Source organism: Anopheles arabiensis, chromosome 2, assembly GCF_016920715.1.
Source record: "Anopheles arabiensis isolate DONGOLA chromosome 2, AaraD3, whole genome shotgun sequence".
Taxonomy (NCBI): Eukaryota; Metazoa; Arthropoda; class Insecta; order Diptera; family Culicidae; genus Anopheles; species Anopheles arabiensis.
In genome coordinates, this window is record NC_053517.1 from 43,615,453 (window position 1) to 43,639,268 (window position 23,816).

A 23,816-nucleotide genomic window follows, 5' to 3' on the forward strand; every position below is an offset into this window, starting at 1 on the left:
TTAATATTTTATGTAAATCTGACAAGGAAATACATTTATTGGAGCTCGCATTTCACTCAAGAAAAAATCAATATAAATTTGTATAAAAATATCATGCAGAAAAATTCTAAGAATCTGCGGTAGTTCATTTATTCCTAATTTTGGGCTATTTCGGCGGGCTTCTTATACCGGAGCTCGATTCCTGTCCTGGTCTTTTTCCCGAATCTACGACTGATTGAGTATTTAGCACTGGTTGCAAAGTTTTTAATATTTCTATAACGCCAGTGAAGGATAGCGTGGATGAGCAAATCAAAGGAGAAGAATGTGACTGCTCTCCCAAATACAAAAACAAAATACCTCCAATGACTGAAGCGTATAAAAAATGGTTCAACTTCTATTTTAATTTTAAATGTTAAAACCCAAAAGGTCATGATGACTCGGTCACTAAACACGCAACCTCAATCGTAATTGATCCTCGTTCAGACAGGCGCACTCTCTTGCGCCTTCTCAATTTGCTTCACTTTCAATCAGCAAAAGACCACCGACAAATGACCTCCGGCGTAACATGAACCATGTGCCGTTGCAAGCACTGCCCACCGCTCGCAAAATCCATCCCACGATATAAATGTAGACAATTTACAGTAATTCATTTTCTAAATTACCCGATTGTCTATCAATGCTACCGACTGCTTGCGGCGGTGGCAAAAGCGAACCAAAGGAAATCTCCATTACGATTCATAGCCCCCCCTTTTGCGTATGTCTGAAGCTGACCCTTCTCTACTGTCCTGACGTTTCACTGTCGATTTAATAGTATGTGTTGTGAATGGCGGAGCGAAAGGAGAAACGGCTCATCGCGCTGGCAAGATACGTCCAATCAAAACTATTCACCATCTGTACAATTGTGGTCGTATTCTTGCACGTAAGTGACCCGCCACCCTTCTATAACCACAAATCGGGTCCGAAATCGCACACTCGGCTGCACGATCATTGTCGCTCCTCACTGCCGAACCGTGCGGCCCAGTTTCATTAACGGTAGCATTAGTGCGATGAAAATATTTAATACCCTAGCCGCGCCTGACCCAGCCCATTGTACGCGAACGCCAGAAGTTGATCAAATCGATCGTCTCCCAAAACTTCACCCGGCACACGATTTGGTGGCAGCATGATCCCGCATTGTTCGCTGCCCGGCATGACGCACGATGACGTCTCAGTATGCCGGCACTCAGTTTGCATGGGCAAACCATTTACGATCGTGCAGAGCCCTCGGGGTTCATCCAGGGAAGCGAACCGGAGTGTTGCGCGCATGAGGAGACAATCGGACAGTTTGGCGTTTGACAGGACCTGCCGGGTCCAAACAGCACACCCCCTCTTGGCTAGACAGTTTGCTTGAACAATTGCTCACCGTCAGCTACACTAAAAGCTCCAAAACTGCCAGTCTTGATGCGGGCCAGGAAGGGAGAACAGGAGCCTGTGGTGGCAGATTAAGATTAAATTTATTGTACATGAATTTCTTCAATGAAACTGATCCAACCTATTCAGCGGCTGCTCATCGCCGGCAGCTAGCTGGAAGCTTGTTTAAATGGCCTCTGGGACGCTAGTCTTGACCTGCAGGCAGGTGGCTGCTAAAATTTCTTCCGCAGCGAATGTCGGAGCATTATGAGCGGAAAGTTGAAAATCATTTCTTCGTTATTGGAGCACTTGCGTGACAGCCCTAACACCTCAACGCACCAGAAAGCGTGCACATGTCATGAGTATGAAAAGAAATTCCTACACGATTATGTCACCGGGAAGTAATGGCAGTGTGTTAAAATATTTTCAGAACTGATTTTATAACCTGATACTGGTAATGCTATCGGCAGCAAAGCATGGGAAAATCAAAAGAATGCTATTTTTATAACACACAAAGATTGGGAAAGAAACGTATCGCAACTCATGCAACGTAACGAGCTGACGTGTATTATTCTGGGGATTAAACATCAAGTCAAAAAGAAAGATGGAAAAGTGCAATCAGTTAAAATGCTTCGGCCAATGTACCAGTGGTGAATTCTCTTTTTAGGTATTAAATAGTAACAGCAAATCATTGTTGATCTCGTTCGTTATTCAAGCAGACATCATGTGTATGTTAATTATCAGACTATGAAACGCTCTGCACAATTTTGAGAAAATAAATCGTTAAAGATCCTCTTCTCCAGCATGGTGCTAAGCAAGCTATACCCAAAAATATTACGCAACAAAACAATTTTTTACTATTTGGACTACAAAAACTAAAATTAAAACCTACATCTAATGTGCCGAAATAATATACTACAGCGGAATGTATAATGCAATGAAATATAAACTATTAAAATGTTTAAATATAAACTATTCAATGCTCAAATCGTACAACTTTGAAAGGAGCCACCAACACCGAGTTCAGATCGATATGGAAATGGTCGATCCCTTGGCAGCTAAACTTCGCACACGGTGGGCCCAGTATTCCAAGTTTGACCGAAACGTGAAACTTCAATCAAGCATCAAGCCAGCCTTCGGTAGATCATCAGGTTGTCAACGAAGGCCGCAAAAGGAGAAAACCAACCCACCAAAAGGATCTCCGTGCGACCGTGCGATATCGCTTTTGTAACGGTTCGTTATCCTCCAGGGACACATTGGCGTCATGCCCATTAATTAGAATAGATAAGAGCTGTCAAAAATGCTCAACAAACAACGCTTTGAATGCGACGCGCGTCACTCATCGGTAAACATTACACTTTCGATTTCACCTTGGGTGACGTATTCCTTCGCATCACACATCTTCGCAACCGTCCAGGACACCGTCTTATTGGTCAAACGCTTTCGAGATATTCATCGCCCTCATTCAGCCGCGTGTCTCGTGTGGTCCTCTCGAGCTCGAACTACTGTGTTTGGGCATGGTGCAAAAATCGTGCCAATCGACCAGCTTAGGATGTTTTGTTGGCAAAACGCGACTCTCTTCACAACGGTACCTTTTGGGTGAGTTTCGGTGTGGCATTGCAGACAGGAGGATACCACCCTAGAGGTAGACGTGTCCGCGTCGCCGATACCCATAAGCACCACGACCATCCGTTTATGGAGCTAAACAAAGCGCCCTCACAAAACGAACACGTCCGCGGGCTTCGTGAGTTGGTGATCTGGCGCGAGGTGTCTTAAGAAATCATTCACAGAAAGCCTTATTTGTCCGCCGGTTTGCACGTGCTAAATGAACCGAAAGGGTTGGATGATGAAAGGCGCGAAAAGCGTGCAACGAAACTAGCGAAATCGAAGCTCAATGGCAAATTTGGTCAAAGTGAGATGTTTTAAACTATCGACAAATATTTAACCGCTGGATATTGGCCGGATGTTTGGTGAAGTGTAGTGGATGAGCGAACCACGCACTTCGAAGAGGTCACGCAATGGCCTAGCAAAGAATGTTACCTTTGGGCCCGGTTGGATATTTCGGCAGTGCAATGTAGGTCAACAAAATCGTCGGATTGGTGGCAGAGTATCGGGCGAGCAGTTTCCGTTAGCGAGTTGTTGTTTCTCACGATGCTCCAAATGGTGATGTTGGAGGAACCGGACTTGATTCGTCTCGCGTACACTTTGAAGTGATGATTTGTTGCTCAACCTAAACTGGGCGACCGCAATGAATAGATGATGAATTGCGCTTCATAAGCAGGGTGGTAGTTTGGTTGAATGTGGCATACTTTGTATAGAATTTTGACCAATATTTTTTATGGGGGAAAAAGTAGATTTTTTTGTAGAATCCTGTTTTGAAACGTTTCTTCAAAATTGTAACAAAAATGAATAAAATTATGACTAGCTAAACTAAAATATTTGATCAATCTCTACATGGTCTGGTAGTTTATCACATATAATGAAAAACGTCTTACGATCTATTGCCTTACAAAGAACCAATCGGCATGATCCTCTACACTCCCATTATCCACATTCCAACCACAATGTGCTATCATCGACCTTTATCGCACATCTGATTGGACTAGATATTTCGTGCAGGTACATTATCATCTCTAAACGATTGATAATATCTATTCAACCACCCGATTTGTTCAACTTTGTTACACAAATTGTTTTTCTTCAATCGGTTCGATTTGATTGCCCGATTTGAGTGCAATGCCTGTGCTTTACCTACTTCAAACGTACAGGATTCAACGAACCAGAGCGTAAAATATCACGGTTTTTTCTCCAATACCAACAATCCATAAGCATGTTTGCTAGCGAAGTTATCCTTCGTTCATAATCACAACCTATAGCGGTGAACCGTGTTGGCCGTGTTGCTTGGCGTGTACGATGCGCCGGCAGCTTCCAATCAACCATCGAAACACGATACTTACCGCTTATTATTACACCCAGCCTCAATTACTCATCCGCGCCGGGACATGGGCGTTCGTAAAGCATTGGAACTAGTTCTTTTCAGCTATAGTTGGGCACAGTTCCTACATTCTCACATAATCGGTCTCCTGTGCTGCTCTCAATGCAAGTGCTTCATTGACGCGGAATTCACTGTAACGGGCTTTCCATCCAGTTCCGATATCAAGATCCGCCTACGAACGCCCTCGGGATCCGGTAAATGGACGGCCGCCAGACCCCGCAAATTGGGATCTTTTGTGGGCGTTTTTAACGTCCTCCTGGGGCTTTCTGTAAAGATAGGATCCCGTTTACTCGGCCCTGGATTTCACCGTTTCATCAGTGATAGGTGCATGTTTGCATAATGCATCATAAATTATCAATCTTTTATAATTAATAGCAATTAAAAATCAATCCCAAGGACGGTCCTGATCAAGTCAAGTCGATCATCAGCAGCCATGTTGTAAAGGCGATGTTTATAACAAGACTGTGAGATGGGTTTGTGCAGTCACTCACAATATTGATTAATCCATGAAATTAATCACCAATCAGATGCTCTGAAGTGATTTCTCGTTTCGATGATATTTTAAATATACATTATTACACTTTTTCTCCGACTGTTATTAGAGATGCTTGAAGATAAACCAGATCACATTGTATCACAAACAAACCCGAATGGAAGCGCACACATGCTCATCGATGCAGACATGAGAGCATACACAAATCGAAGCAACCAGTCAAATCGTGAAACATTGCTGCTAACGATGCCAGCAGCGATAAGCGATAAACGATCAATCATTATCACGCTGTTATCGCTCATGCTAAACAGCGCCAATCAATTGGACAAATCGGCTCAATCGTTGCTCAGCATCCAACTCGAAACTAATGCTCGATCAAACGAAATCCGTTACACGCGACATAAGCCTAAACGAACGTCTAGGGTGCAATTGGGTGTGTTTATGGTGACTTGCTCAAAGCAGGTCTCCTTTCCCTGAGTGTGTAACCGGGAAACGATCGCTCCCAAGTGTCTTGGGTGATAAATTCGAAGATAGCATAATTATCAACAATTTAACATGCACAACCCCAACATGGTCACGCGAAAGTGAAACCCGGCCGGACGACTCCCCCCTATCTGGCAACGTTTGGACAAAAAAAATGGGTGGAAAGTGTTTTTTTAATGCTCACAACTTCTGCGGAGTCTTGGGGACCAGAAGTGTCCTACGACAGGGACGCCCGGCACCCGTAGATTGATCGATTGGAATACCAACAGTGGGCTGCGTAAATTTGTAGTTATCATCTTTGTAAATAGTCGCTCGTTGATGCATAGTTGCGTTGGGGCGGTACGGATGATGCCAGATAAGCTGCCAAAGCTCAGACGACACGCGCACACGCATGTCTACGGAATGACAGGTTAATTTGTTTGACAGCGGTCCAGCCCATTCTCCAACCCACCCGGTTTAGTGCAACGGTGGGCTCGGTTAACCTACTCATCAACAACACTCAGTAGAATGGCCTGGCTTAAACAGACTAGCCCATATAAAAAAATCGATGGTTCTTTTTAGTTTTATGTTAAACTGTCGCAAAAATGAACCTAATCTGTGAATCTGTAATATTTACATCAATTTTGTAAATATTCTTTTGTTTTTGTTTGAGCTCGAAAGGTGACTTTCTGATTTAATTCAATTAGTTGAATCAAGTTTGGTTGACAAAATTGCTACTTCGTAAGTTCTGGATTAGATCAAACAATACCTTAAGAATTAAAAATAATAGTTATAGTAGTAATGTAATTTCAATTAAAACTTTTAAGTGTACATCATTCCACTGTCTAAATCAGCGACTTTCAACCGGTGAGGAATTCCCCCCAAGAAGGGATTTGAATTTTTAAAGGGGGAATTTTGGATGGATTTTTTAATGGTAAAATACCATGGGCTGCCACTAAACGGGAGAAAAAGCTACAAAAAGGTTGAAAACTAGTAAATAATTAAAACAAAGTCCTAACACCACACCAAAGGTTATTCAAAACTCTTCCCACGGTTGAAGCATCGCGGGTAGCATCATCTTTCATCACCTGACAACGTATTATTGCTCCTGATCGTCTGAGAAGATAATGAGAAACGTCTCACAGTAACGCCGACATTCTCGACCGATACAGATACCCCGGGAGTGTACCCTTTGATCCCTCGAGGGTCAGTAGCTCAATCCAACGAAATGGAAAGTCCTTTCGGTACGCGGGGCAAACAAACGATACGTTTTAGATTGTCGACAGTCCGGTGAGTGTCAGACCTCCCGGGATTCACCTTTCGTAACACTGAAAACGCACTGAGTGTTGGGTGCCGCTGATTTACACAGACGCAACTCAGCAGGCAGCCATGGCTAGATACACTGTCGGATGTGTGGATGGACCGTTGCTCTGATTTCCCTTTTGTTTGTGGGACAACCATACTATTAAACAGTTGTGACCCGTTCATTTCAGTGTTCAGTCCTTTCTAGGTACATGTTTTGCATAATGAATTTTCCAGCCTTCCGAAACAGATCGGTTGAAAAGGCTGCCTCTTCGATACAAAATCTAAATTGAAATGCATTTTAAAACGCACCATCAAAATAATTCAACCCGTCCGAAGATATTGGACTCCAATGTGCATTATTGGGCGAAAAAAGCAAACCTAACGTACGCTGTCCACACAACCACAGCCTTTGCACAGTACGTGATCGTTCTTTTGTTGAATTTGCCACGGGACCGTCAGCACTGGTGTCTTGGGGTCTCTAGAGGGATAGTTTGCCCGTGTTGCTAACATGTTAACCGGACTAGAAAATTACACCTGGGGCCAACCTTACCGATCACTTGACGCGCTGAAAACCATAACGAATCACGACGGGTTCGCTCTCTGCTAGTGTTACTGTTTTTTTCAACACCCCTTTCAATTCTTATTACTATTTTATCATGGATTTGGTCCGCACCTCGTCGTCGGAGAGCCTCTTTGCGTTTTGCGGCGCCGCATTTGGTGTCGATCGTGACCGTGAAAGGAACGCTCCTGTCGCGTGGATGACGGTGGAAGCAAACGCCGTTTTATCACGAGCACTGCACATATATTCGAATGTAAACAATCAGGTCAGGGTGAAACTTTTGACCAGATAATGGATAGAAAAAGCTGCAGAGATGAAATGCTTCTCTTCTGCTTAGATCAGCTGGTAGGGCGTTGTTCACGGAGCGCACGAACTTCCGTGTTGAGTACAGCAGATAGCACTGAAAATCGTTCAAATCCACAAAGAAATGCTAGAAACATGTGTAAGGGATCGTGTTTATTCTAAATGCATCGAAAAATCGAACATATTTCGTCAGGCCTCTCACTAATTTCCTTCGATTGGAAGTTTTGCGAATTTCATTTGCTACTATAGCACTTTTCCTAATCTGTTTTACAAAAAGCACTGGGTAAGGTATGTGTCAGCCAAAAAGTACCGGTATCACTTCTCGCCACGGCCAACGAGTACTGGTTATGCACTGGTACGCGTAATTTGTTGCATTCCAATAAAGTTTTGTATGAGTTAATTATGTTTGCTTTGTTTGTTTTTTTGGTATCATTAAGTTCTCACCGCTGTATAATCCTCTAAGAAGCACGTACGACGCGATTGTTAAATGTAAATATATGCAAGGTATATGTGTTGAATGGGTTTTAATTGCAAACGTGTCCATCGGGAGCGGTACACTCCCGGAGTGGATGGAATGACAATGAACAGTCCAAGGCGACGGCCTGTTTGACGAACTGAAACTTCCTTTGGCAACAGCTTCCTTTGACAACCCCCGATATTTTACCGCGATTGCTACAGTGCGACAGACGGACGGACGGGTAAGATGCAATGACCAGCCTGCATTTCCCTTAGCATTGCTCCAGATGTGGTTGTCCAGCTCCTTTCTCGGGACGCCACTAGACCACATCTATGTAGTACAGCTGCTCCTGTTGTTCGCGACGCATCTTCCGACAGGCACCGGCGACCACGAGCGCTTCCAGGGTGAATATTACTACAACACGAGATGTGATTGTTTCGTATGAATGAAAGAGCTCGTAGGATATTGCTTTTAAACCATAGATGTAAGCATGTTTCCACTACTTACACGTAAACACGATGATAAGTTTAATCTCTATTATCGTTTTACCATCATTCCTCCCGTCATACTCGGTCGCGCTGAGCACTATCCGTCGCACGATAGCCGATGCTTTGAGGGTTATTGTGCAGGTTTGATAAATCTGTAGTAATTTTTCATTGCGCTAATAAGAGAAATAAAAAAGCACTGCTATTAGAAGTTCAATATTTATTCTACTACTCAACAAACGCACCTTTGTAACACCGATGATAAGTAACAGAGAAAGCAAATTGTACAACACCAGCAATACGATGATAGGCTCCACTGTAGGAATGAAACGCAAGCCGATGAGTCATAGAAAAGTGCCTCTTTCCCCTCAATTTCCCACTCCCTTACTTACCACCATCGCAAGCTAGCTTTTGCGAAAAGCTCGTCGACCGTGCACAGTGCAGGAAGGCACGGGCAATGTGGAAGGAGATGAAGATTTCTCCGAACGCGATAAAGTAACTCCACGAATAGTAATTACACACCGAGCAACGCATCGTCACTGTATTAATAATTGAATCACACTCCTTCACTTTTGCAAAAGAGAAGCTGAAGATACCGTACACCAACGGAATGTGCCCTCGCTTGTATCCTTCCCGAGTAAGCCGAGCAATACAGCTTTCAACAAAGTCCGTTCAACACAGCGCTGGTTAAGAGGCAGATTAATTGGCACACCGGTCACTGCAGAACACTACGTAACTACAACTATAATAAAGGTTTACAAGTTTTCAGTATCTATTGTTTTGACGGGACTTCTAGAAATATATGTCCTGGCTATGAACGACGCGTAACGCGGTGTGTTGGGGTGAGGACACCCGTTGCTGTGTGACGTTTTGCGCTCATGCGCAATGTATTTTTCTTATGCTGGCATTTCAGATGCATTTGAATTTGTTTGAAAACATACTGTTATGACTGTTGTGATATTGTATTATAGCTTAATTTAATCGTTTAATTTTGCAATAGTAAACCCAAACATTTCCTCACTATTGATAAACTCCGTTTTCTTGAATACAACAAAAAATCTACCTGTAGTACACTTACCGATACTAACAAGTGATATGTTCATTTCCCAGTTATGAAGTAATAAAATATGTACTATAAACATTCAACAGGACACGTTACTAATTTATAGCTTCGTTTAATTTCCCCACGCCATGAGCAAAGATCATGATCCTTTCGGTTTTTGTTGCGCCATCATCGCCATCATTTGCTATTCTCATTGCTTTGGTAACTTATCGCTCTCTTGCCAGATGAAAAAAAAACACCATAAGCACCATACAAGCCAACGTTCGACGCGTATTGCTGGTGGCCATTACTGTAGAAGATTGCCACTGATTGGAATTTATACCGGCCAGTATGTTAGCTGGCAACGGTGCCGACAACCATCTACCGGTGACATCTTTATTCGAACCTCATTCCCTGCGAGCTGATCGGTGAGCAATGATTATGCCAACATCCTTGCGTAGCGTGAGTAACGTTCCATAATGGGGCGATTTTCTCAGATGCCACCAAACCCAGTAAGAGAATGAAACGATGTGTAAGATTTGAAAAGATATCCAAAAAAGGACTAGTATGATATAAATGTGCTATTGATGCGCCACAGAAGGAAACTGCTTTGGAATGAAACGTAAAACAAATAATCAGTAACAAAGGTTTGTGTAAAAAGCATAACTGTTTACGCGAATTTTACAAAGGGTAAAGGTTATGGGAAACTAATTATGAATCAATCAAACCATGATCCTAAAATAAAATGTTTTTTAAGTAACATTATATTCGTCATCCTTTACATATGTCTTTACATTAAGTGCACGTCACAACTTATTAACACTATACTTTTTCTTTTGACTTCTTTTTCCCATTACATAAAGTGTCCTATAAAACCACAACAGTTTTGAGTATTTAGAAATCATCTTGTAACAATCCTCTTTGCTTTATATTATGAAGACTTCAATCATAATTTTGACACAACAAGCAAAACATTTACGCACCCTCATTACCCATCCAATGACTCGAAGACATAAGAATTTGCTAAAGAGATCATTTTGGCACACAATATACGAGCCACTCGATCATTGCAATGAGCCCAAGACAAATGTATCTAAAGCAAGTGAGAAATTTATGTTCCGTAGCAAATTACGACCGCACAACAGGGCGAAGCATATAGCCAAGTATGATCCTAAACCTTAACACCGCTTTATGACCAATTGAGTTCCTGTGGGTTTTTTTGCGTATCAATTGCATACCGTTTCGCCTTAAATTACCTGCCACACCTTACCATGTTCGAAATATCCAACCATTTATTGTTCCATTGTTTTAAACGGCACATTATACAAGCCATAACATCCACTGCCTCACCATCGTTTAAATAGTGAAGAACATTCACGGCAGAAAATAATAATCCAAATTCAAACACCCCAGCCGGACAGGATCGTGACTGATCGGCTGCAAATGGCCGTGTCAAAAGTATATCATAATTATTTTATGATCCCTAACACGCTTACCTCCCCCTGTATTGTGCCTGCACTGGTCAAGTATTTGAGACATTAATCGCCAAATCCCGTTCTCGCCCGGCGTTGATTGATTACTGCCGCACACGTTTAGATTAGAAACTCACGACTAGCAGTAAAGCAACATCGAAAAAGCAAAACTAGTGTTTATAGAGTTTGGCGCACACACACACACACACACACAGCTGACCCTGCATGGCCGACACACCAGCTGCAGCCCCAGCCATTGGTGAATAATCTGGTAAAAGTGGATAGTAATGGATCTTATCGTAATTAATCTACACAGTGGTGGAACTTACTTCGACTTGTCATTCTTGACCAAAGCTGGACAACCTGTAGTAAAAAGGGCACGGTTGGTATGGTCCGCGGTCCACAAACGGAGAGAGTGAGAGGCATTCGAATGAAGAAATAGGGAATAGCAAGGATTTGGAGGTCTAGTTTTTGCAAGCAACCAAAAATGATAGATCACCGACCGTTCAAAAGTGGACCGCTAAGTGCGACTGGACACTAAGCTACGGGTGACCGACATAATTGTGGCTTTGTACAATGTATCTATTCATGTAATACACATGAAAACGAATGCTTAAGCAGTTGTGTCTGGTTAGTTTTGAATTTAAAATAATAATAAAAAAAGTTAATCGAGTTCAGAATAGGATTTATTTACAATAATATCTAAATGTGTTTGATAACAGATGCCTCACAACGATCAAACCTATTAGAATCGCAGGACAGCAAATGCAAAAACAATTCACTAAATGACGCGCTGGAAAAAAACGCTCACAATTCAGCAATTGCTACACCTTCACCGCACGCCCAACAATCGTCGCAGGAGGTGTGCTCACGAAAATGGAATTGTATCACGATTTACTCTCAATATTGAAACAACGTTTAAATTACTATAATTTATCGCCTTGAAGCGTCACTGAACGGTATGGAAAGCAGCGGAGAAAAGAGTCCCAACTAGCGAGCAACATAAAAAAAAAACAAACGACGAATAAATACCGCCATGCCGGCACTGAACGCGACCATGGCGCTTCGGGACTGATCTCCCTCGATTGCAAGCGGTGTTTTATTTGATTTATTAATCTCAACGCTCGGTGGAAATTCTGCGGGGGGATGGGAGGTAAACGGCGGGCTGGATTGCGAATCGTACGGCGCGCTACTGTCAGCACCGAGTCACCGAGAGCGTCTGTCACCGAGCGCTGTGGGGTCAGGGTGCGCAAAGGGGAAAGCTCCAACCGGCAGCATAAACTAGTCCACCAGCCGGGGCGCCAATAATGGCCCCTTTTAAAGGTTATTTCTGCTGTTAATCATCGTTCGCCGAATGAAGTGGTTCACTGGTGTGTATGGCGCTGGTGATGCGACCTCCGCCGTGACCTCCGGGAAAATATTGGCTGCACATTTCTGCACGACGTTAATGCGCTCAAATTTAATGGTAAATGTCACACTGGCGGTGAAAAACTGGTTAACGCCAGTCAAATTAGCTCGATATTCGACACACTCAGTAGACAGACATAGGATTTATTGTATAGATTATTAATAAAATTTGTAAATCCCAAGCATAAAAATAGGTGTAACAAAAAAAAATCTTAAGGAATTAAATCGTCTCATCTTTCTATCCAATGAAAATATTGTTCGTCTGGACCACACACTACGCATACCAGTTCTACTTGTCCACTGCTTCCGATGTATTGATTGATCCATGGATCCTTTATATTTTCATACTCCGAGATGAATTAAATTGCAACTGCTTGCCAACTTCTAAAGCGACCTCATCGAAGCACATCATATCATTAAAGCGAAAGATTTATAAATTCGATTTCATTCAACTTGAACGGAGAGTTGTTACTAGCGAGCATTCGCTTGCGTCCATAGCTTCATTCAATGCCCAATATGCCTTTCTTTGCTTCTGCATCCGCGATCGACTGCATTCGTGGGGGAATGGGAACGAAACCGAAGAAGAAATAACCTCCACAACCACCACCACCACAGCAATCAAACCAAGACATTTTGAAGCCACACACGGTGCCATACGATTGAACGCATAAATCTGACACTAAATATCGATAAATTCGACTCACGGCGGGCAGCCAGCGCACGCCACATCGGTGTCGGTTTGCTCGCGCCAGCTCTAGATTTCTTTTCAATCCGAGGCCGTAGCTTTTTGTCTTTTTTTTATTCCCCCAGCACACATTTCTTCTTCATTCATTCAACAGACCGGAAGTGGGCATTCCGACCGTCCCTGTGACGATCTTTCGCCTACGGTCTAGTTGTGCGTGAGAATCGAATCACCGTAGCTCGACAGCTCGACCGTATTGGATGGGGTTGGGTTGATTAAATGATTCCCTTGCCGTGATTGATGGCGCAAGATCAAAAACGATCGAACACGGACTGTAACATAAAATTGTACATACATGAAATGAAATGTTTATTCTAAGGTTATGACAAAAATGTGTGTATTGTTGGTGTTACAAGAAAGTGTACGGCGCTTGGTGGTCACATTACGATACGTAGCGCACGATTGCATACCTCGCAGGCGCGTTATTCCAGATAGCGTTACGATGTAGCACACACACAGATTTACACAATTATTTGCTCGTACACATGCACCGGAAATGTCTTTCCATCGTTGCTGGTTCCTATCCCTAGTCGATCTGTTACCCATTCATCCTCATCCGCATACACATATGTCTTCGTATCATACACTGCTACAACGATTTGATTTACTACAGCTCGATACGCGCGCTGGCTTCTCTCTTACGGACGTGCTGATACTGCGACTTTAAGATCGCTCTCCCGAAATGCACGACGGTGAACCAATCTTCTTCAATTAAGGTTTAAGTCTATTGTGTCTACACTGGCCACAGTGTCGATGGATTCCGTAACGCGCCCTGGCCCGACTGTATGGGGCAGTGGTGTGGCATACGCTATGGATGTGCCTTATTTCTTAATCCCTTGCACATTCCTGCTCCACGATACAGTAGCTTATTCCGAGCACCGAACGACATCAGTACGTATTACGTCGTTTTGGATAGCGGTTACCGTTCTCGCGCGTCATGTTTCGGTACTGGTAAGTATTGGAAGAGCAGTGGCAATTCACAAAGATTCATCTGATTGTACGATTGGTGCTTCCGAATCCAACAGGCTACTAGCGATCGTATGGGGTGCGGTATCGATCGCATTTGCCGAGGATAATGATTTTGTGGACGTGTGTTTCGATCACGAGGGAGAAAAACCACCGCACTGTGAGTTTATCGACTTTGACGATGTCTTCCAATCGTCCAGCACCGACATCAAGTTCAACTGGAGCTTCATCACGAAGCTAACCATTAGCAACAAGAAGATAATCGGTGTGCCGACGAAGATGTTTGCCTCGCTGCCGAACCTTGAGAGCTTCATCGTTCTGAACAGTCTGTTCTACCGCGAGATTGATCCGAACAGCTTTGTCGACTGTAACAAGCTGAATCACATTGAAATTACGGGAACGAACATCACGCTACTAGATTCGCACATGTTTCCCAAAACCCCCAAGCTGCAGTATCTGCTGTTCCACCACAACCGTATCGCCGAGATCAAGCACGATGCGTTCGAGTTTTTGGGCGAGCTGGAAGAGCTTAACCTGTCGTACAACAACCTGACACGCCTGCCGAGTGGAGTGTTTCACAAGCTGCGCAAGCTAAAAACGCTCGATCTCAACCACAACCGACTGCTGCTGCTCAGCTTCGATAGTTGGTTCCCTCCGGATGGTGCCGTGGCGCTGACGTACCTTGATGCGTCCTACAACCAGCTGGTCGACATGTCCTGGACGGAGATTAGCGTGCGCAAGGTGAACCTTAAGTACAACAATCTGACCAGCGTACACGTGAACGGAAACTGCAGTGAGTTTCATGCCTCACACAACGCCATCGATACGGTAACCGTCGGGCGCAATTGCAGTCTGGAGAAGCTCTATCTGGCCCACAACCGTCTGCAGGGATTCGATTGGTTGCAGCGGTGTGCCGATACGCTTCGCTCCCTGGACATTTCGCACAATCTGCAGCAAAAGGGGACGGACTTCCTGAACCTGAAGCAAATTACCGCCCTCAACATCGAGTGCACGAACATCAGCCTAAACTATAAAACGTTGCACGATTTGCGGAAGCTGCGCTTCCTGGACATATCGTACAATAATCTGAAGAAGATCGATCTGGAAAATTTAACCTCGCAGCGCCTGCTGAAAGGCTGATGATCAGCGGCAACCCGATCGCTAACATCTCGATCGGTTCGATCAAGAGAAATTTCCCGAACCTGAAATCGCTCGGTATCTACGATCTGCCCTGGAACTCGACCTCGCTGTCAATTGCGATCGACGACTTGAAGAAGCATGACATCCAACCGTACATACGGAGCGACTACCTGTTCGACGAGTCGAAGTGTCCGTTGAAGGTGACGCCAGCGTTCGGTAACGAGACCGACCATGAGCTGGGCGATGATGATCGTGCCGGGGAAAGGCACGAACACGGTCGTGAAGGTGATAAGACGGCAGAGTATGTCGTCATTGCACTGCTATTGTGTATGGTGTGTGGACTGCTGGGTAAATTGTTTGTCGATAGTCGATACTTTCCGGTAGTGCTTAAGGAACGCATCCAGCGACGAACGTCCATCTCGCACGAAAGTTTGGTTTCTTGCGATTTGAACGGCTAGTGAGTCTCATGTTGACAACGTTTCCATTGTGCTAAAATGTTGCTAGTAGAGGCAAAGCTGTGCCGAGTTTATTGCTAGTATAACATACAGGAAGTGCAGCTGTTGAGGAGACGCCGGTACGGAATACCAAGATGTTATGAATAATTACGTAGAACATTAAGACAAACAACTTGACGTATTAAAGTGTTTGTTTGGAACGCACTGCGCTATCAGTTGAAGGTTTGAGGCATCGGTTCTTGTGTTCTATAGAACGCTGTGCTACGTAGGTCTTAGTCAATCGATGATTCATGGGAATTTTTTCAAACACTAGCAAATTGAGAGTGCCAAAGGGCACCGCAAACTCAGTCACGCATAGATGCGTAGATTTCAATTCCAATCCTCGCGTATTGGTCTGTTACATTCGGCTAAATTGTTTTCTCTATTCAAGGCGTGCATGCAAACCAATGATTTGATAAGGGAACAGGAAACGATTTGCAAAAAATAGTCCTGTAAATGCATGTAATAATTATATTTATCGAAGGCAAGTTTGCGAAACGGTTTCTTGATAAGCTTCAGATTCTTACAAGCAAATGTGCAATCTGGTCCGATTTGGCTGTATACACTTGATCAGTTTCGAATGGATGCAACTCGTGTAAAACAATAAAGAATGCCAAATGAACTATACTAAACCGAGGAACATTTATTACTCACAAGCACAACAATTTTCGATTGAAAGAAGTATCTTGCTATTCTCAGCAAAGTAGTGGGAACGAGTTTTTGATACCGAATCATTTGAGAAATGTTTGTCTGGAATGAATGCTTTGATCATCTTATACACGAGCATGCAACCGTACCCGCCAGGGGACGGAGCGCAACAAGCTGAACAACGAAGACGATTTCTTATCACAAAAACGCAAACCACTGGAACGAAGACAGAATTGACAATCGATGCTTCCATGTGTGTTGTTCGCACGAGAAACCGTTTACGTCCTGGTGGTGATAACGGCACTCGCACTCGCACCGAAATGCCCCTTTAGCTCGAGCGATCCAATCTCGATTCAAGTTTGCGATCATCGTTCAGTCAATCACCGACAGTAATCCAGTGAGGTTCATTAGTTAAGTTACTCAACACGATGAAGCTCAGCTACGTAGGGTAAGTCCGTCTATCCGTCGTCATTATGGAGAATTCGCAAAGCTGCAAACAACGGAACGCCTTCAATATTTCTGTGCTTGAATGTGATCTTGTGCGTCTTTCTTCGTTTCTTTTTCTTGATCTTGCATTAGCTTACTGGTGGGCATCACTTTGAGTGCCGTCGTTTCATTCGATTCGGCGGATGCAGCGCTATGCATGTGTCATCCAGCTAGTTGCGTTGTAATCAACGCAAACAGCACCGTACTAAACCACCCAGAGATGTTCTGCCCCGCTAACATCATGAACATCAATGATCTGTTGATTTTGCGCTACAACGATACGATTCTAACCGTGGACTCCTTCGCACCTTTTACCAATCTGACCTCGATAGAAATTTTTCAAGGATCGCTCAGTCGCATCGAACCGGGAGCATTCGAAAAGACGCCCGCTTTGTTCAAGATCATCATCCGAAGCAACGTTCTGAGCGCGCTCGAGGACTACACCTTCCGCGGGCTGGATGCGCTGCACATCCTCTATCTAATCTCGAACAACTTGACCAGCATTGCACCGAATGCATTCTACGGGCTAAAGAATCTCACCCAGCTGGTGCTTTCGGGAAATCAAATCACCCAACTGCCACCGACGCTATTCAGCTCCACCCCGATGTTGCGATCAGTCAGCTTAAGCAGCAACATGCTCACCGAATTGCCCGCTGGCATCTTCGACAGCATAGACTATCTGTTCAAGCTGGACCTATCGTACAATCAGCTGAAAACATTTGATTTTCCTGACCTCAAGGTAACACTGCTGTTCCTGCACAACAACTCGCTGACCAGCCTACATGTGGGTGATCATGTGAAGGTGGTACAAGCGAACCACAACCGCATCGCGAAACTATCGGGCAGTGGTTTTAACATCACCGATCTGCTGCTGAGTGATAACGCCATTACGGACGTGACATCGATTATGCTGATGAAAAACATTTCGAAGCTTAGCCTAAGCAATAATCCTCTACAGCCGGACAGTGTGTTTGGGTCGTTGGAACATTTGGAAGAGCTGTTTCTGAGCCATACCAGCATTATGATCAACGAGCAAACGTTTGCCAACTTAAGCTGGATGTCTTTGCTCGACCTGTCCTACAACAATATGACGGAGCTTGATTTCCGTATGTTTTCCTCCATGAACAAGCTCAAGTCCCTGATCGTTGCCTACAACCGCATTGAGACCATCAACTTTATCGAGCTGCGGGAATACCTGCCCGAACTGCGAGTGCTCGAGATCTGTGGCAATGGTTGGAACGCCACCTACATGGAGCGTATGCTAAGCAAGATGCGCAAACACAAGCTGCGGGCAGACATGCAAGGACTTTCGAACTCACTCATCTTCTCCTCCGTGTTTGTGGAGCTGTGCTCGGCGGGCGTAGAAACAACCACCAAGGCCGCGAACGACTATAGCGACTACTACGCGGAAGATTTTGGCGATGGCATCGAACAGGAAATTGCGGAATATGCTTCATCATCCCCCCGGCCGTGGTCGACAGTGTCCGAGCCGATGAAGGCTGGTCACATTGCGACGACGATGGCGCCAATGTTTGCGAAGGAACCAACGGCTTCCGTTCGCTTGAACACAATGGTCACCGCGGACGTGGTCGTTCCTCCGGCAGAGCAGCAGCCGGTGGTAGGATCATCACCACTCTACGTCACATTCCAGGTTCTAGTGTACACGTTCTCCGTGTTCGGTATCGTTTGTCTCGGGGTGCTCGCTTACCATATGCGCAAGCGTCGATTCGATGTGCGTCGGGCCACGTCGGTCGACAAAGGAGATTCCGTGCGCCTTGTCTAAAACGGTGCAGAGTGCTGTGCATAGTGGACTGACACGTACAGAATGTGAGCGTAAGTGGAGCAGTAAATTTGTTTTGTGGCCTTCGGCTTCTGATTTGTTATGATGTTTGCTTGCACCTCGGAGCGATAAGCTTCCGTACAAATTTGGAACCGGTAGCTGTACAGCCATATCAACTGCAGTAGATGTGTGAATAGCCGTACATTTAAAATTTGTGATGAAAGTAAGAAGCGGATGTGACGAAGTTAAAAGTGGAATTAATAAGAATTGTCGGGAGGTAGTTTCACAGCAAAGAGTCAATAATTGATAACCTGCGGAAGGCAACATAAATAGTATACTCCAAAAGTGTCAGTAGATGTAGACAACTAACGGTTGTCTGCCTACATTGGTAAAAAAACCACAATTTTGTATGACAAAATGTTAATAAAATGTATAATGAACGGTAAAAATCTATCGTGCCGTTATTGTTTTCGCCAAGGATGACAATGCATTTGTTTACAGTAGTCGTAAAGAAAGCGAAAAAAATACAAATAAATGTTACTGGAAAATTTTTGATTCATCTAGATCAGGGGTCTCCAAACTTTTCAGTTCGCAGGCCGCATTGCTTCACAATCAACCTTGTTGAGGGCCATTTTGACCTTTAGAATGAGTGGAGGTTCAAATTTCATTTTACTAAGAAAATACTATTGAAATATATCAATTTCTGCAGCTTTCTTTTATGGTATCTTGATTTTCATCTTTCAGAAGTAAAAAAAATCTGTTAGAAAAGAAAGCTATTTAATTAAACCTTAACCCAGCCCTCGCGGGCCGCATTAAAGGCGCTTGAGGGCGCCCGCGGACCGTACTTTGGAGACCCCTGATCTAGATCCTAGCTGGAAATGCGATCCAAAAAGGCAATTAACTTAATCGTGGCGACCGGTTTTATGCAGAGTGAAGTCTTGCTTATTGTTCTCATTTTGTATTTAAGATCCATTTCATGATCCGACCAAATATTGATCTCTAAAAGGGAGACTATTTAAGCGAAATTGTATGCAAAATTATTATAAGAGGTAACGATTAATCTGCTCCTTTTTCGGTATTTTTATGATTTAAATGTGTTATAGTTGACGATGAAATTTGGATACTAACGGAGAATCTCGATAATTTACGCTAAATGAAAATTGAATCATATGATGATTAAATTACCTCTTCGTTTAGTATCTAATGATCTACGCTGATAATCTAACATTTCGTGACACACATATCATAAAAAATTAACAAAAAATCACTTTCTCTTCCAATCGATCACTGAATGGACCATTACTGCGACTATCACTCTACTTTGTTCTATCAATTGAATAAGGTCATTAAAATGAACCATTTTGTATATCGAATAAACCATTCTGCTTCTTCTTATTTGACGCAACTACCAAAGTTCTGTTCAATACTCCCACGATACCCGAGACCCGATAGTCATGAACCGTATGGGCGGCTCGGTCTGAATTACCCGTTAAGAGTTATAAATCGTCATGAATCGGCATGTTTGCGTAGTGGATGATCCGGACCTGTCTGAATTATATTTTTTATTAACATATTTTGAATAATAAATTTGGTGGTATCGGAACAAGGCCGATAGGGACCTAAAATTAAGATACTGTAAAGTTCTTATATAAGTTTCTCTATTGCAACAAGACATGTATTTGAGATGACTACATAAATAAATACCAAAACACCGTACTTTATGTGCTCTAACAGGAATGGCCAAATGTATTTAAATTGTCTTCTCTCTCATTCCAATTCCAAACCGTAAACAAGGACAGTGGTCATCGCTCAACGGAAGTACTACTAGCGAAACTTCGCCTCGAATCGTTCGCAGTTATGAGCGGGGAAGCAGTAGCTGCTTTACTCGGCCGCATTAACCGTAATCGTTTTGCCCTTCGGATCGTCGAAGCGGTCCATTGTGCGGATATCCATCATCCAGGCAATGCCGTACGAGCCGATGATGATGAAGATAAGCACCAAGAACAGCCCGGACAGGATGCCACCGGTGGTAAATCCGACGCAGTACCACGCATCTCCGAACCGATTGTTTGGTGGTGCTACACCATCAGCGCCCGGCCAGAACGGTTGCAGCTGCACTTCCTCGAAGACGATCTTCTTCTGCAAATCGTAAGAATAGTATTCCCACTGATTGCAGCTGTACGAGAAGTGTTGATTAACGTGCACCCGATGGCGCAGATAGTACTCCTGATTGTCGAACCACACTCCCGTAATCTCCCACGAGCCTTGGGTCAGCAGGAAAAACAGATCAACCTGTGCTCCGGCGCCAGTCAGTCGAATCTGTACAACGTCCGTGGTGGCATTTTCGACCTTCGTGGCCTCCCCCAGCTGGGCAACGGTGAGCTCGGCAGCATCGGCCTGGCCGAACATGAACTTTTCGTACACCATCAGGAATCCATCGGTCTTCAGCTCCACCTTAGCTGGTTCCGGCTCTTGCCCGGCCTGACGGGTCTTGCGCACCAAGCTGGAATAGCTGAAGGAGGGCGTTTTGCCGGTGTAGATGGCCACAATGTTGGGATGCTCCTTGTGGAGGCGTGCATAAAGGGCATCGATGAGAGCATCATGTGACGCAAAGTCATCACCTGACAGATTCACCACCACGATTCCGCCCGCCTGTGGGACGATCCGTTCGCTGAGCGTTCCATCGGGCCGGAGCTGGACGCTTTGGGCGTTCGAACCTTCCAGCACGCTCAGTGGTTCCTCTACACTCGGGAGGTACGACTTACGCTCCAGCTTCTGCAAATTCTTGAAGCAAGTTTGCGTCTTCAGCTTGCACTGGCTGAGATCTTCCGCCGACAGTCGGTCTTCTGCAAACACGATGGTGAAAGTCTTTTCGTCAATCTGTGCCTCAACCAAGGCGCCAAACTCGGAGCTCGAATAAAGACTCAGTGCCGGAACGTACGTAACACTGGGAAGAGATGGGAATGTAAAATAAAGCTATAATATCGACTCCTGCTAAGCCCTTGAATACTTACGATGGTTTGCCCCAGACGAAAACTGGAACATTAGCAGCACGGGCACTGCCAAAAACGGCCAATGCCAGAAACAGGGTCACAGTTACCCCTAACTTGGCCATCTTTGGAGAGTGTACCGACGGCTGGAAGTTTTGGAAGACGAATATTTCGAGCGGAATGATGATGAAATGGAATTATCTGCGAGCACTTTTTTGTCACCTGACTGTTTACGAACCAGTTGATCTCGTGATCAAAATCAGAGTGACCAGATTATATTGGCGATTTTCGGGAGGCGCAGCAATATTTTATCGGTAGTTCTCGGTAGGTTAAAACTCGAAACTTAACTCGAGTTAAAAGAAGTGAAAGCGAAAGAAGTGTTAAGCGGGATGCGGGTGGGGGGCGGGGGGGTACTAATGCGCATAATGAAAGTTCCATTTCAAAAGAATATGCATCCTTTACCTAAGATATGGATTAGATTTGGTTCAGTGATTACACAAATGAAGGTTTTTCTGAAGTGTCGATCTGAAAATTGCACTATGAATTCTAAGCCAAAGAAGGACTAAGATGCACATTTTTTTCTCAGTGGTGGCAATTTCTTTTTCTCGGGGCTCCACGCGACCGCTTAGGGCCGCAGCAGTGCTTCATCGGATACGATTTGATCGTACGTGCTGTCATTTGATTTTCGCTGCATTATTTAGATTTATTTGATTGTTTGGCTGAGGTTTAAAGTTCAATGAATAAAGAAATTGAGATTTTTTCCTTCAAACCCTACATACATCGGTATACATTAGTATTTCTGGTCACTTTGCCCACAGGTCAAGGCGAGCTTTTTGGCGGCCACCGTCGCAAAACCGTCGCAAAACGTCAAAACCGACGTCGCATGTACTGCAAACCGACGCAACTCGCAACGATTTTGAGGCGCTGGCGACGGTCGTTTTTGACGTTTTGCGACGGTTATTGACCTTTCGAGCGAGCTTTTGCCCTGCGAGCCAGTGTGGCCAGATTATATTGGCAGATTTCGGCAGGAGCACTGTTGAGAACGCAACCATTTAACCTTTAAGTTGGCAACCGGATACCCGGGTTTTTTAACTTTAAAGTGAAATAACTTTTGATTCATTGCTTTTATATGCCTGAAATTTTCCGTAGCCTCCCGACTTTAAATTTCTAATTTTTTGGTGCATAAATTGTAATTTTAAACAGTCTGTAAGTATTTTATTTTGATTTTTTTTAACTTTACCACGTAAGTTGGCAACCAGCATACCCGGGTATTCCATACATTTTGTATGGAGAATGACGTTTCTCTTGTTCCTCTTTTCGTATTGTGCCATTATTGTGCTCGAGTCAAATTCAAGCGATTCCAAATTTCAATTTGACCGTTATTTTTATAATAAAATGAAAAAAAAACTTAATGATAAATGAAATAGGAGAGAATATATGGTCGGCATTACTTGCTTACAGCATTAAAATATAGAAAGCATTGTTTACCTATGAAAATCGTTAATTTTTTTGCATCAAAACGTGTGGAATACACGGGCATGCCGATTGCCAACTTCGTGTGTAAATCTGGTTGCCAACTCTACGGTTAACCGTTTTGTGTACGACCAAAAAACTTAACGTAATCGTACAATGGCCTATCCGGGTAGGTCATACATTTTCTATGGAACAATGATGTTTTTCGTGGTTAAAAGAGTATATCTTTTGAATTTCTAGTAAGATTTGAATGAAATCTGTCTTAAAGGTTCATAATCATGTTTTCGTTTAAAGGTTCAACATATCGTAGTAAAATTAGAACTTTAGAAATCCTATAAAGCTATTTTTCAGTCGAAAATATGTTCTAAATCCACCACCATCACTGGCCAGGCCGCATGTTTTCAGTGGATGATTAGTCTTTTTCTAAGTTTTACTTACGTTTCTTTCAAAAGTTATATACATTTTTCAATTGTTTTGCTTGTTGTATAAAAATATATGTTGACGATCTATAAAATATGCTCATCATGTTTTATTAAAAACTGGATCCGACCGGCTCCAGACAATTTCGGAACCTCCTCCACATAATTAGCCATAATTATTTCCATAATCCATAATTCCATGATCCATGATCCATAATTAGCTGAGTAAATAATGTTGAAAGGAATCTATAGGAAGCTATCTATAAAAAAAAACGATAAGTTTTGTTCAACAATCACACAATCACATCGGGTGTTAGCTTCTACACTTGC

General features: G+C 43.7%; 3 protein-coding genes and 1 pseudogene across 3 annotated transcripts; 2 read left to right on the forward strand and 2 right to left on the reverse strand.

The window, feature by feature from the left end:
- Positions 1-7,610: 7,610 nt before the first annotated feature.
- LOC120893672 lies at positions 7,611-9,276 on the reverse strand. Its single transcript, XM_040295692.1, has 4 exons — positions 8,820-9,276; positions 8,673-8,743; positions 8,450-8,603; positions 7,611-8,356 (listed from the first exon to the last, which is right to left on the reverse strand). The coding sequence occupies exons 1-4, from the start codon at positions 8,959-8,961 to the stop codon at positions 8,262-8,264; spliced, it is 462 nt and encodes a 153-aa protein (XP_040151626.1). The 5' UTR covers positions 8,962-9,276; the 3' UTR covers positions 7,611-8,261.
- Positions 9,277-13,931: 4,655 nt separating this feature from the next.
- LOC120908638 lies at positions 13,932-16,322 on the forward strand (annotated as a pseudogene).
- Positions 16,323-16,655: 333 nt separating this feature from the next.
- On the forward strand, positions 16,656-19,055 carry LOC120908637 (carboxypeptidase N subunit 2-like). Its single transcript, XM_040319853.1, has 2 exons — positions 16,656-16,786; positions 16,918-19,055. The coding sequence occupies exons 1-2, from the start codon at positions 16,767-16,769 to the stop codon at positions 18,605-18,607; spliced, it is 1,710 nt and encodes a 569-aa protein (XP_040175787.1). The 5' UTR covers positions 16,656-16,766; the 3' UTR covers positions 18,608-19,055.
- Positions 19,056-20,301: 1,246 nt separating this feature from the next.
- Positions 20,302-21,849, reverse strand: LOC120908639 (V-type proton ATPase subunit S1). Its single transcript, XM_040319854.1, has 2 exons — positions 21,619-21,849; positions 20,302-21,551 (listed from the first exon to the last, which is right to left on the reverse strand). The coding sequence occupies exons 1-2, from the start codon at positions 21,717-21,719 to the stop codon at positions 20,486-20,488; spliced, it is 1,167 nt and encodes a 388-aa protein (XP_040175788.1). The 5' UTR covers positions 21,720-21,849; the 3' UTR covers positions 20,302-20,485.
- Positions 21,850-23,816: the final 1,967 nt, after the last annotated feature.

What these genes read in the sequence shown, in the direction of transcription:
- LOC120893672 (XM_040295692.1), bottom strand. Translation starts at nt 8,961, where the DNA reads ATGCGTTGCTCGGTGTGTAATTACTATTCGTGGAGTTACTTTATCGCG. An exon ending in AAAGCTAGCTTGCGATGGTG is followed by an intron (nt 8,744 to 8,819) that starts GTAAGTAAGGGA and finishes TCATTCCTACAG; the next exon opens with TGGAGCCTATCATCGTATTG. An exon ending in TTATCATCGGTGTTACAAAG is followed by an intron (nt 8,604 to 8,672) that starts GTGCGTTTGTTG and finishes TTCTCTTATTAG; the next exon opens with CGCAATGAAAAATTACTACA.
- LOC120908637 (XM_040319853.1), top strand. Translation starts at nt 16,767, where the DNA reads ATGAAGCTCAGCTACGTAGG. An exon ending in ATGAAGCTCAGCTACGTAGG is followed by an intron (nt 16,787 to 16,917) that starts GTAAGTCCGTCT and finishes ATCTTGCATTAG; the next exon opens with CTTACTGGTGGGCATCACTT.
- LOC120908639 (XM_040319854.1), bottom strand. Translation starts at nt 21,719, where the DNA reads ATGGCCAAGTTAGGGGTAACTGTGACCCTGTTTCTGGCATTGGCCGTT. An exon ending in TTCGTCTGGGGCAAACCATC is followed by an intron (nt 21,552 to 21,618) that starts GTAAGTATTCAA and finishes ATCTCTTCCCAG; the next exon opens with TGTTACGTACGTTCCGGCAC.